Source organism: Cervus canadensis, chromosome 24 (genome assembly GCF_019320065.1).
Source record: "Cervus canadensis isolate Bull #8, Minnesota chromosome 24, ASM1932006v1, whole genome shotgun sequence".
In the NCBI taxonomy this organism is placed as follows: domain Eukaryota; kingdom Metazoa; phylum Chordata; class Mammalia; order Artiodactyla; family Cervidae; genus Cervus; species Cervus canadensis.
In genome coordinates this window covers 36,760,789-36,774,372 of record NC_057409.1, presented here as the reverse complement: position 1 = coordinate 36,774,372, position 13,584 = coordinate 36,760,789, and the positions used below count along the sequence as shown (strand labels likewise).

The window sequence follows — 13,584 nt, the reverse complement described above, 5'->3', positions numbered from 1 at the left end:
GTTTTTGCAACTATTGAAATATGTAAAGGCTGTGCCATTAATGCATGTCAAAGTGAGCAAACATGGGTTAGTAAAATCTACCATCAAAAAAGGCCAGCTAGGTTTTTTACTAGAAAATCTATGATTCTCTTGAAAATCTGAAGAAAAACAACAGAAGTTGGCCTTGAAGTTTTAGGATTTAAAATTTGAATCATCTTTAAGTAATGCTGGCAATATGTCCTCTTTGGGTTGGAATCATTTGCTTTGGAAAATAATAAAAAATGTCAAACAGTTGATTAAACATTAAAGTCAAACAAATTTATGCAACTGAATTTGGAATTTCCATTTTTGCAACAAGTGAGTCAGATTTAACATTTGGCTTCTGATCACTTGGTAATGAGTCACTTGATTGGTACTCTTATGATCTCTAAATTAAAACTTGTAAATGAAATATGAGACTCAGTATATCCCCAAGGATTAGAAAAATGGCTTAGATGAATTCTTTTTCATTTCTAAAATAAATAGATCCTTATGCAGAATAATTTAAAGTATTTTTATTATAAAAAAACAATTATTTGCTTTCTAAGAATAACTTATCTGTGAGATTTGAAATGTAATGGCTCTTATTGACTTGTTTATCTGCATCTACAGTTTACTTGAAACTCTTAGAACAACTGTGCTTTTTGTTAGATACAGACTTTGTGACATTGCCATTTTTTTTAATTAGAATATTTATTATGCCCGAAAGAGTGGCCACATCATCCTATCTTTTGAATTCAGATTTTGACAAGAGTCTCTTCCCTTAGGCTGCCGATGAGAGCTGTCGATGATGCTTCCCTGTAAGGAACAAGCTATCTTGTCAATGTTAGGCAGACGCTGCAATTTAAGCTTTGTCTAGTTAAAAATAGTCAAGATTCAGTGTCCTTTTGAATTTTCTACTCTTTTTTGAAAATTCCAAGAGATGTGATACCATTCCTGGAGAAAGCTGTATATCTAGGGTAAATTTATTTTGCTTTTTTTTTTATGTATAAGTGGATAAATACTGGAAATGTGATATCTCTCTAGCTATTGGGGAGTACTTGTAGTCAGAATAAAATAAAACAAACAAAATAAAACAAACAAAAAAATAACAAAAATAAACCTTTCCTTCCATTCTTACATTGCTTGTTTTGGAGGGCTCTCCAAAACATTCAAAATTCAGAAGATGCCTGGAAGAAGCTACAAGAGTTATTACTTTGCACATTACTTTACACCTGAGTAATATCTTTCCAGATCTGGATTTGCTGTTGTCCTCAAGATGAACACTGGACTTCCTGAAAATAGAAATGAAACAGCTAACCTCCAATCTGTTGGGCCCAATCCAGACCTAAACTACCTGTACATGACCTGGTTCAGGTCAGCTAGTTAACAGTCCTTGGTTTTCTCCCTTGTAAAAATGGAAAGGATGCTTTCACACCAAAGTCAAGGATATTGGCTATTTATGAGCAGGTGTCAGAGAGTGGCCTTTCAAAAGGCTACTGAGCTGAACCTGCAAGGGAATCATGAAGCCTTTCAGTAGAGGAGGCCCAGAGTCTCCTTGTTGATGATCTTGGGAAAACCAGAGCTTCTTCCCTCAGATGAGTGAGAACCCTAACCTGTAGCAGTCAGCCAGACCAGTGTGAACCTCATCATTCTACATGGACCAGTCATAGTCAACTCAAGTGTACCAGGTGATTTACAGTCAGGCTAGCACTCCAGAAGTTGGGGGGTTGGGTGGGGAGAGCACTGGCACATCCTTGAGAAACCAGGGCTGAACTATTGGACTTTCCATGGAGGGGACCTGAGTCCCAGTGTTGCCCACAATATCGGAGACCTCACAGATAATTCAGGTTTTATTTTTCTGTTCCTATATTGTTTCCAGATTACAGCAGCCTACAGCCAGGGTATCTGAGGCTCTCAAGCACTGGCCCTTGGAGATGGGGTGGGGGCTGCAGGAGAAAAACACTTCATATTTACATGACAGATCTGCTTTTCAGTTTCATTCTTAGTTTTTTCTCATAAATGATAAATGTAAGTGGAAAGGAGTTTGGAGCCTCTTTGGTGCTAACCCATTTCTGGTTCCCTGGTTCCCAATATCCTATCCCAGAATTTTGAAAGAAAATGCACAGTGAAGTTACTTCCAATTCCTTTTAGGTTAGGATTTTAAACAAGAAGATCGATTTTAGCAAGGTTCAGTCCAGATGTGGTTCCAAGGATAACATCAAACATTCTGCTGGGGGCGGAAATGTAAGTAGAAGCTATGTCAGCAGCTGTCCTGATTGTGTGGAGCCGTCTGCACAGCCGGCACGCCGTCTCCTTTCCCACCTCCTTTCCAACACCTCCCAGCACACTCCCCACTTCTTGTTGCTGCTCCACAAGTCCCCCTGGTTTGGGAGCTTGTCAGCCTTGCATTTTCGGGGATGGGCTTTCCATCCTTCCCTCTGAAATCACTGGTGAATGTCTCGCTTTTTAAACGGGGACACCATGGTTTTCAGGGAGATGGAAAGTCCATTTCACCTGCCAATTTGTTTGCTGGCCTTTGGCTTTAAGGTATTTTCTCATGCTGTCTCTGCTCCCTTGCAAAAGTCAGCTGAGCACACACTTTTCTAGCTCCATTTAAGTTACTCCTGAGGCAATGACTGATGTATGAAAGTATCCAAAGTGTATAATGTCGATCTTTTGTGCTTCATTATTCATGAGAGTTGGGATATCATTTGGAATAATTCAAACCTGGTGAAGCATGGCTCATCTGTAATCAAAGTGAAAGGATTCAAGTCCCAGTATACTCTTTGTCTTGATGTTTTTTTTGTTTTTTTTTTTATCCCTGTCTCTTAAATTGGGTGGAAATAATATCCTCTGAGAGGAAGAGAAAGATGAATTCATGTTTCTCAAAAGTATTTCAGGAAGAGTTGAAACAGGCAGACTCAAGCTAAAGTAGGCATGGTTCTTTGTTAACATTAGAATAATCAAAAAGGTGACTAGGCTGACTCTACTACAGATCCAATCACCTAGACTTCGGATTCTAGCCATCTGTGACTCAAGTAATTTATAGAGTATCAAATCCAGAATTCTCGCTTATCTAGTAACTCTTGGTTTCTTGCTCCTCAGTTGGGCAGAGATGGAGTCAAGCAGTGAAAAAATAGACAAGCAAGTGCCTGATGTTCAAAGCAGCTCCACTGAGCATGAATCTATGCCACATGGGAGAACCCCAGCCAGATTTGCTGGGCTCCTTCCAGGGCACAGGGCTAAGCCTCGGGCTTGGTATTTACACTGACAGGCCCCCCTCCTCCCCAATGCCCTGACTGTAAGTACACACCATGTGCTACTCTCACGGAAGCAATCTTAGTCCTGGAATTAATGGGTAATTTTGAGAGTGTCAGAAGATTGACCCAGCTGACCTCTACAATAGGTGCTGCTGGTCAAAACACCTACAAAGGAAAGGATGATTTTAAAGTTATTAGAGAAGCTTCCAACCTCCAAACCAGTAGTCTGAAACTTTCCCCTAGAGAAGAATCATTTGTTCAAATGTGATTGATTTGAATGGGGAAGATTCCTTAACCCCATTTCCAGTGTTAGATTACATAATTCCCATGTATTTCTGATGTAAATGAACCAGGAACCATGCTTGGAAAGCACCTTTTCAAATATTAGAAGATGAGTTGATTTCAGTAAAACCCAGAAGAAAAAAAAATGCTATCCTTTTATCATTTGGTGTGCAATAAAAATTGCATTTAGCCAAAATATGACAAGAGTGTTTTAGAAAAGCATGTTTAGAGCTTTCTTCTTGTATCTTAAAGCAGTCTTGGACTTCTTGTTTGTATGAGCAGTTTTGGTCACTTTCATGTAAAAATCACTTTCTAAAGAATACTTTCCCTCTTCACTTGGCTCTTTGCTTATGGAAAGGTTTAATACGGTGTGGCCTCTTTCTCTGAGTGGAAAGCTTGCCTTCTTAATACAGAAGTTCTGTCCCTTTGCGGCATGATCTGTTTTCTACTAATAAAATCTTCTCTTCTAGGATTTTCTTTCACTTATGTTTTTCTTTCCAACCAAACATATGGGAGGACATATGGAAGATTGGGTTTTCCTATGTGTGTGTATATGTTGTTGTATGTTGTGAGTTTGGATATGTTTCTAGATTTTACATATGAGCTTGGGGGCTTATTTACATCTAAACTATTTTAAGCCTATTTTCTGTCCTTCACACAGGTACAGATTGTCACCAAGAAGATAGACCTAAGCCATGTGACATCCAAATGTGGCTCTCTGAAGAACATCCGCCACAGGCCAGGTAAATCAGTATTTTTAGTAGTCTGAGAGGTATAAGATTGAATTCAAAAAATTGACAAGCAAAGTTTTTGTTGCTGTGAGATATCTCATTGGAAGGACCTTTCCAGATCCTGATACTTCATGCTTGTGTTAATAGAAACTTAAATTAGAAACTTTAAGGCATCTTCATATGGACAAGTAAACTCAGTTACCACGAACAGGCCACATATCCTAGGACATGTTAAAAATGAAAAGATACAGGAGATGCATTTATCTGTATGTACTCAACATGCTTATTGGAGCTCTTTTGAAATATATAGTCTATAAAATAATATTGGGCCATGTATTCTTACGTAATTCGTGGACTGAAAGCAACATTTCAAAGGTTTTGCAAGAAATTGTTTTTCTACATTATGTGGGGGGGGGGAGGGGATTGTGCTTTTTAACAAAACTGGAGAAATTTATTTTTCTGTTGAATTTCTCAGATCCAGGTCAATAAGCATTGTGACTCTTCAGAATGCAATGTCTCCCCAACTTATTTGACCACAGACTGCTTGTTTTTCTGAAATAGCTCATAAGTTCAGTTCAGTTCAGTTGCTCAGTCATGTCCAACTTTTTGTGAGTCCGTGGACTGTAGCAGACCAGACTTCCCTGTCCATCACCAACTCCTGGAGCCTGCTCAAACTCGTGTCCATCAAGTCGGTGATGCCATCCAACCATCTCATCCTCTGTCATACGCTTCTCCTCCTGCCTTCAATCCCAGCATCAGGGTCTTTTCCAGTGAGTCAGTTCTTCGCATCAGGTGGCCAAAGTATTGGAGCTTCAGCCCCAACATCAGTCCTTCCAATGAATGTTCAGGACTGATCTCCTTTAGGATGGACTGGTTAGATCTCCATGCAGTCCAATGGACTCTCAAGAGTCTTCTCCAACACCACAGTTCAAAAGCATCAATTCTTCAGCACTCCGCTTTATTTATAGTCCAACTCTCACATCCATCCATACATGACTACTGGAAAAACCATGTATCTCATAATATCTCATTATTATGAGATATCTCATATCTCATTATTATGATATCCTAGGATATCATAATATACAATATGGTATATTATGATATTTTATGATATATTATGAGATATCTCATATCTCATAAATCTAGTGCCCTAAGGTAGAGTTTATATTCACATGTGCTAGTGATTTTTCCCTATTTAATTTGTGAATTTAATGTATTATGAGTCACTTTTTCTAAGTATCATGTACTATATGTTTTTGCTAAATTCCACCTCCATGCATAGGTAAATAATGGGCAATTGTCAAATTTGTAAATTTTCTTGAGACTATTTTGACACAACTTATATATATGATTGAAGGACCAAAAAAATTGATTTTAACCATCTATTCTTGGCATCTTAATTAAACCAGGTAATATCTTATTCCCATGAGTCATAATCTCAAGTGTTATCAGAACAAGGTAAAAGAACAACTGACCCCAGTGAGATTTCTGACCAGAAGATTATTGAGAAGAATCTTTTCAGTTGAAAAACAAAAGGTTTAAAAAATGGATAAGTATTAGAAATATGTCTTGAAATTGGGCTTCACGTTGGCAAAGGGTGTTAATAAAGCAAGTCAGGGAGATAGAAACTGCATATAAGTGATCTCCATTACTGATCTCAGAACTATTATCTGGAATTAGCTATCATTCATGAGATAGCAGGGACATGTTCCCAAATGGGTATCTTCACAGCCCCCTCATCTATGCCTTATATCTACAAACATTTAGCTGATTTTGTCCTGTGTCAACAGTATGATGGAAGTATTTGGGTACACTGCCTACCTTCTTCCAGAATACAAGAGAAAATATTGGACTCTGTAATTCCAGATGATAAGTATACATTTAGTTCAATTCACCTAAAGTCTTGATGCACAGAAAAATCTTTTATATACAAGAAAATATTATGTGTATGTTTTATGGGTCATAAAGGCTACTGTCATGGACTCCCACCTATTTCTCACTCTTACTTCATAATAAGTGAATCAGATGACCAAGTTCATAAAGACGTGTTAACACAATGATCTTTGACAATAGCAAGCTTTTCACAAAATTACTTTGGATTGTGGAATGTCTCAGAAGGAAATAAGAAAGAAACAATTCATCACCTGGAGGCACAAATTGAAATAGCTAGTCTTTTGACTTCACTTTGGGACATATGAAGCTTGATGGGGATTATAATCCTCTGCATTTACTGCTCTTAATGGGGCCAGAATTTTTCAGAACCAAAGGCGGAGATCTCTGATTTCAAATGAGCTTCTCTAACAGTTATATAAAATTACCTAGCTAACCAATCCAGTATTCTGACCTGGAGAATTCCAAGCACTATGTAGAGTTGGACACAGCTGAGCAACTTTCACTTCCCTTCAGTAGGACTTTAACAAAAATAGACTTCTCAAGTTTCGTTTTCTGAATATAGTTTGGGTCAATATTACATTGTTTTTCCCCTCTCTCTCAAAATATAGTCTAACAAAATTTTTAATAGGGTTATATTGACACAATATATAATCATAAAACTTGACAGTTTCTATCAGAGGCTATGAAAAATATAAAAGTAAGATCCCAAGAAAGTTGATCTCCTGTAGTTGAAAATTCAGTATCCTCTAGCCTCTAATCAATATAACTGTGTTTTATGAATCACAGTAATCCTGTAACAACCAACAGGTGAGACCCATGGGGCCAAGTAAAATGTTGGTAGAATAACACCCGTGCAATAATGAATCTTTTGAGGGAAGGACAGCTTCATGTCTCCTATAGGAATGAGTTAAATAACATCATACACATCCCAAGTCTTCAGAAGGAGAATGAATGAATCTTCAAAATGTAAACCAGGGACTTCCCTGGTGGTTAAGTGTCCACGCTGCTCCCAGTGCAGGGGGCCCAAACTTGATCCCTGGTCAGGGAACTTGATCCCACATGCTGTAAGACCCAACAAAGCCACATAAATAAATATAAATTTTTAAAAATGTAATCCAGTAACATCATACAATTTCAAGGGGGCCCTGGCCAGGCAATTGGGTGTTAATACAAATGTCTAGGTATCACATGAGAAAAACACCTCAGGAATAAGAGACCTGTGAAGTTTTAACAACCCTTTCTCTTTCATCTACGGAGGTAAATAAGTATCAAGAGTCCAAAACTGAAAAATCTTTTCCATGTTTCCATAGAGCCCCTCAGGTATTTTTTCCAAATCAAAATCCCAAGAGAGATGCAATAATAATAGAGGATCACATGGCTCACTACTGGCCTTATGGAAAAAAAAAAAAATGCATATAGCCCAAACCAAATTGCTAATGAAAGTGAAAGCTAGTCTCTTAGGTGGAGACAGGTAAAGGCATCTAATCCAGATTCTTCCCAGATCAAAGACATCACCAGACAGGCTCAAGAATAAGCCAAAGAACAACAGATACCTACTCAATGTAGAACTGCTTGCATTCACAAGCCTAAAAAGGTGTGCAGAAATGGAGGTACCACAGAAGGGTGGCTCATGGCACTCTCATCTATCAGCAGATCCTCGATTTTCAGACTAATTAGCATTTAAGAAAATGGCATGGTCAGAACTCTGTCTCAGTATTATCAGATCAGTGTCAAATTAGTCCTATGGAATCTGGACAAGAATGGGATCTCTAAGATTCCCTTCCTATCACTCCCATCTACTAACTAAAATGGAAGCTTTTAAGCACCTTAGCCCCTCACTCGTTTCATCAGTCAAGGTATCAATGCTAAAAATTTACAAGTGGCAATACCACCCATATGTACACAATTGCTAGCCTATTAGTTCTTTGAACAAGTGACCTACTACCATGAAGAAAAATAGAGAAATGCTTCCTTGCAATTTGCTCCCTTAAGAATAAGAGACAAAACACTCCAACTTTGAGAAAGGATACATATGGTACTTTCATTGTGTTATTTTTAGTTTTTATTACACAGATAAGAAAAATACCTCTGATATTTTAGGTTAGACATGAGTAAAGAATTAATATGTAAAGCAATCCAGGGAATGATACAAAAAGGATGTCACTGCCTTAGATGGATGTATGAATGTGCAAGTTGGACCATAAAGAAGGCTGAGCACTGAAGAATTGATGCTTTTGAACTGTGGAGTTGGAGAAGACTCTTGAGAGTCACTGCAAGGAGATTGAACCAATCAATCCTAAAAAAAATCAACCCTGAATATTCATTGAAACGACTGATGCTGAAGCTGAAGCTGAAGCTGCAATACTTTGGCCACCTGATGCGAAGACCTGACTCGTTAGAAAAGACTCTGATGCTGAGAAAGACTGATGGCAGGAGGAGAAGGGGGTGACAGAGGATGAGATGGTTGGATGGCATCACCGACTCAATGGACATGAGTTTGAGCAGGCTCCGGGAGTTGGTGATGGACAGGGAAGCCTGGCGTGCTGGGCTCCGTGGGGTCACAAAGAGTCGGACACTACTGAGTGACTGAACAACACCTTACTTAGATGGTATGGGGAAAATGGTATAGATTAGAAATTCTAAAAGATTCCTTTCCCATCTATGGTCAGAGGGTTAGTAGAGTTCATTAAGTTTGTGATTTGCCATGGTCTACCTGCTATAGTCATTTTGGGTAACTAGTCACCAAAATAGAAGATTTAACGTTAGCAAGGCATTTAAAAACCTTTCTCATCTCTTCCGTAGGTGGTGGGCGTGTGAAAATTGAAAGTGTGAAGCTAGATTTCAAAGAAAAGGCCCAAGCTAAAGTCGGTTCTCTTGACAATGCTCACCACGTTCCCGGAGGTGGTAATGTCAAGGTAAGACACAAGATTGTGAGCCGATCTTGCCTTTTTAAAAAATCCTTTTGAAATACTCTTCATCAAAATGGGTCCCAGATTAAAAACCTGGACACCCGGGAAGTAGGGATGGCAGAGCTGAATAGAAGTGACATGAACATCAGCTCTGGGATACAGAGAAAGAGCTAGGGGACAGTTTAAGATGTTTGTGTTGACGAGGACTGATGCTTGTCTTAAACAGATTGACAGCCAAAAGTTGAACTTCAGAGAGCATGCTAAGGCCCGTGTGGACCATGGGGCTGAGATCATTACGCAGTCCCCAGGCAGATCCAGCGTGGCTTCCCCCCGACGACTCAGCAATGTCTCCTCTTCTGGAAGCATCAACCTGCTCGAATCCCCCCAGCTTGCCACCCTGGCCGAGGATGTCACTGCCGCACTCGCTAAACAGGGCTTGTGAATATCTCTCATTTAGTATTGACGTCATACTATTTAGGCATGAGCTCTGGCAGGAGTGGGCTCTGAGCAGGTGTTATATTCATTCTTTACAAACCATAAAATAAATAATCTCATTCCCAAACTGTAGTAATTGTTACAATTTTATAAAAAAAATAGTATATGCAGAAATTGACTTGATTTCCATTTGCAACAGGAAGATACTGGCTTTACATGAGTACAATTGGACAATTTTTTTTTTTCGCTCTGCTGTTTTGCATGGAGTATCATTATTTTAAAAATTGCATTTCTACCTTTCATGTGCCTGAAGGCTGTCTACTACATTCTGAAAGGCCTTGTTAAAATCCAAGCTGCTCATTTCACTATTCTGTTGCTGGGTGAAAAGATTAAAAAGTTGCCCCTTGTAACTTATTACAGGTTAAATTAAATCAAGGAGTCATTGCAGGAAGGGAAAAGCATGTAAGAAATGTTTTTTTTTAAAGCGTTATTTTGTATAAATGGGAAGAAAGATTCAATTAAGTTATTAACGTTTGGGACCTGGATAATTATATCAGAGTATAAGTCAATCCAATAAATTATTTAATTAATTAAAAAATAGTTTCGAAGCATTTGAGCTGTGGTTGAGGAAGTGACGTAAAGTGCATCTCTTAGGAATGAAGCACTTTCATTAGGATGGACTTGTGTCTGATTAGGATGTCGGTTGATCAGCTAGATTTGTGTCCACACTACCAGTTTCACACCCCTTTCCATCTGTTTGATACAGTATTATAGATATAAATATATATATATTTCTCTGTGGCCATTTGTGATACTTCCTCATACTTGAATATTATACTTCCTTATTCACAGTATCTGTGTCTCCTGCACCCTTTGGTGTTGCAATTTTAGGTATGTGAAAGTAGATGTTAGCAGGGTTCTCTCCCTATTTAAAAAAAAAAAAGTTAAAAAAGACAAAAAGTTTTAGCATGAAGTTGCTTTCTGTAACAACTCAAAGCTGTAACCCTGTTTTAGTGCCAGATACAAGTTTCTCCCGTTAAAGTTTCTCCCGTGATGCTAGAAAAAATTTATTTTTCTTTGCTTTCACCAACATGGAGTTTGTGGGGGTGGGTCCAGTTACATAAAAGGGGTTTACAGATTGTTAGTTTAAGATTATGGGTTTGTCTTATTTTGAATCACAGAATATTTTGGGGTTTACTCCTATAATCATTCATGGAATAGACTTATTTAAGATTTCTTTTTCTTTTTTTTTCCATTTGCTAAAGTTGAAACTAACAGTGGGAATTTGGAACATGATATTCCATTCTTCCAAGCAGTACCTGTTTATTCAATTATCTGATAGAAAATGTTTGGCCTCCATACCCGAAGTAAGATCCCTTGATCAGAAAGGGAAAATACAGTATTTTGAGAAGCTACAAAATATTGGAGATGCAGATATCTAAATCAGTTTTTTTATAACTCCAACATTGCACTCTATAAAGGAATACTGTATTACTATTATTTATCGTTAGCTAATACGGTTCTGACTTTCTATACAGTCTAGACATCACAAATCAACTAATTCTTCTTTAAGAATCATTCCTCTTAAATTTATGAAGAAGCAATGAGATAGTCATTATTAGTCTGAGTAGGGCAGTGGATTACTAGGATGGATGGATGCTTTTTAGTATTTTATCTGTTCTTTTTCTTGCTCAGGGCTGGTAGGCTGGATCTGAAAAGTTAAAGGCAAATGTTTCAATAGGGTTTGATCCCTTTGAGTCAAATCAATTCTCGAGCATAAAAGAGGAAATGATGAACATGGACTGAGGCAGTAAGCTAGTATAGTAGCATCTGAGAAAGAAGCTAAAGGATGGAAAGACAGAGAGACACGGGTGCATGTTGTGACCCATTGGAAGTTACAGCCAACATGACTTCCATGAAAGAAACTCTGTGAGCAAAAGTGCACCATTCACTCTCAACTAAGAGATTTTACGTAGGCAAACATTTCTGAAACTATAGATCAGTTACTTAGGATAGTCAAAGATTTAGAAAGGACTGATTAGGACTATGGGTGTGTCTATTTTCTGCCTAATTATTGCTGTGAGGTTTGATTTGACCAATCTGGGCGTTTGATTCATCAGCTTCCCTTGAAATGCACCAGGAAATATGAAAAGAAAGAATAGCTGTGTGGAGACTTAATGGTATTTTCTTATGTGTTAGGTAGTGTTAGATAGTGATTAAAGCTCTAGAAAGAAGTTAACAGCTGGTTAGAACAGTTTTAACCTGTGAAACATGTATTTTTTTTCAACTTGGTTTAAAATTTTTCTAAACACTAAGTAACCATGTTCTACATATTAAAATTGTTTTTTACAAATACATATCTAAAATAAAGATTATATAAGGTACCCAGTGATTAGATTTGGCATTAAAACAAATGTTTGCTTCAAATCACAGCAAAATTATAATGACTAAATACCCTCACTTTGTATGGAAATTAATAATTCTATAAAATGAAATTGAAAATTGGTAGCAGTAAAAGAAAGACATACAGGCTAAATGTCTTCTTTTGGGGATAAGGGGTGGAACCCATCTTACCTTTACTCTCAAGATTAACGACACAAATTAAGCTTTTTGAACACCACTCTTGTGGGGACATCCATACGCTGATCTAGAAATTAAGGCTTCATAGTCTCAATTCTAGATCAATTAATGCCAGTTTCTCTCTGGCTTTTGCCTTGGAGAACCTGTTTAAGGAAACATAAGTAATCCAGAGCTGTGAAGAGTTAAAAGGCCCACTCACTCTCTCTGGGTCACCTGCAACCAATAATTGGGTACCTTTCAATGATGCAGGAGAGATCCGAGTTCATGATGAGTTTCAAAGGCCATGTTCATTTAGGAACCAACTCTCTCTGGATTCTCCTGCTGAGTTCCAGCAGGGTGATGGGCAGAAATCCCACCCAGAAGCAAGACACCTGTGGATCACCAACTCGGTATAGCTGAAGAAGGCTGAAGTGAGAACTTGGTTAAATGGAAGAAAGTACTGAGAATAGCTGGCCTTCTCCACACACTCACATAGTTTTAGAGCAGAAAATGGGATCATCAGGCAAAATAAGAGATCGTCACTATTATTAAAGAAATCATCTCTTCAATGTGGTTGATTTTGACATAGCTGCAATTATATCATTTTCTCCTATTTTTTACACTACGAAGAGGAGGAAAACAAACTATTCATGGTCTAAGTAGCTAAAAAAAAGATAGATTTATGGCTTGAAAAGGCAAATTCTAGGCATTCCTTCAAAGATTAATATGTTAAATCAGTATTGATGTTTGTTTTTTTACACCTAGGGTTTTTAGCCTGGGTATGTAGGTTGAGGCCAAGTCCCTCTGCAGGAAAAAACTTATTTTTAAACTCAGAAAATGTCAATCATGATACTTCAACTTTAGCAAAAAGAAAAAAATCAACAAAAAGTATACTCTGTATGCTGGGATTCCAAGGTTCCAACATGCCGCTACAAATCTGTGGGGGGGTTTCTTTCTTCTGATAATTCTAGAGCCTGTTACCATAGAAAGGCATTTCTTCAATGGCTGGTTGTAGTTAGTTCATGTTTTTCAATCAAAATTTGCAAATGTATTTGTTGCTGTATAGTGATTGTTTTGCAAAATAAAATTGCTTGTCACCTATCCGATAGTTTCAGATTGTTTCTTCTTTCCTGGAAAAAAACATAAAGCATAATAAATGCATATTGCTCAATCCAACCAAAGAAAAATTATGAAGAGGAGGCTTCAGTTATCTGCTGAATGCTGGCTATGTGTCAAGCCCTATCACCACTGTATTAGCAGGATGCTATCTGTTGCAAGTGACAAACTCAAATTGGCCTAAGCATAAAGGCTACTTGATTGAGTCAAGTCTCCATCAAGGCAGGAGTATCTGCCTCAGGCGAGAATGTATCCAGTCACTCAAAAAAGTGTCGTTAATAAGTTTTTCTTTAACTCTGGACCCAGGCTCTCAAAAGATGTCATCGGAATTCTCCCAAAGGTTAGTTCTCCTTCCTCTATGTTGGCTTCATCCTCATACAGACTACCTTCTCATAA

The 13,584-nt window shown here is 37.9% G+C and overlaps 1 protein-coding gene across 20 annotated transcripts in view; it reads left to right on the top strand.

The window, feature by feature from the left end:
- The window catches only part of MAP2 (microtubule associated protein 2), a 285,330-nt gene extending 272,157 nt beyond the window's left edge, over positions 1-13,173 (top strand). For 15 of the 20 annotated variants that reach the window (XM_043444919.1, XM_043444916.1, XM_043444925.1 and 12 more), the window contains 3 exons: positions 4,204-4,285; positions 8,972-9,084; positions 9,305-13,173. In XM_043444919.1, coding sequence (XP_043300854.1) covers positions 4,204-4,285; positions 8,972-9,084; positions 9,305-9,520 — 411 coding nt within the window. In that variant the 3' untranslated portion in view covers positions 9,521-13,173. Of the gene's footprint in view, positions 1-2,151; positions 2,245-4,203; positions 4,286-8,971; positions 9,085-9,304 lie in introns of all 20 variants that reach the window. The other 5 variants (XM_043444908.1, XM_043444906.1, XM_043444907.1 and 2 more) reach the window with 1 other exon arrangement.
- The last annotated feature ends 411 nt before the right edge of the window (positions 13,174-13,584 follow it).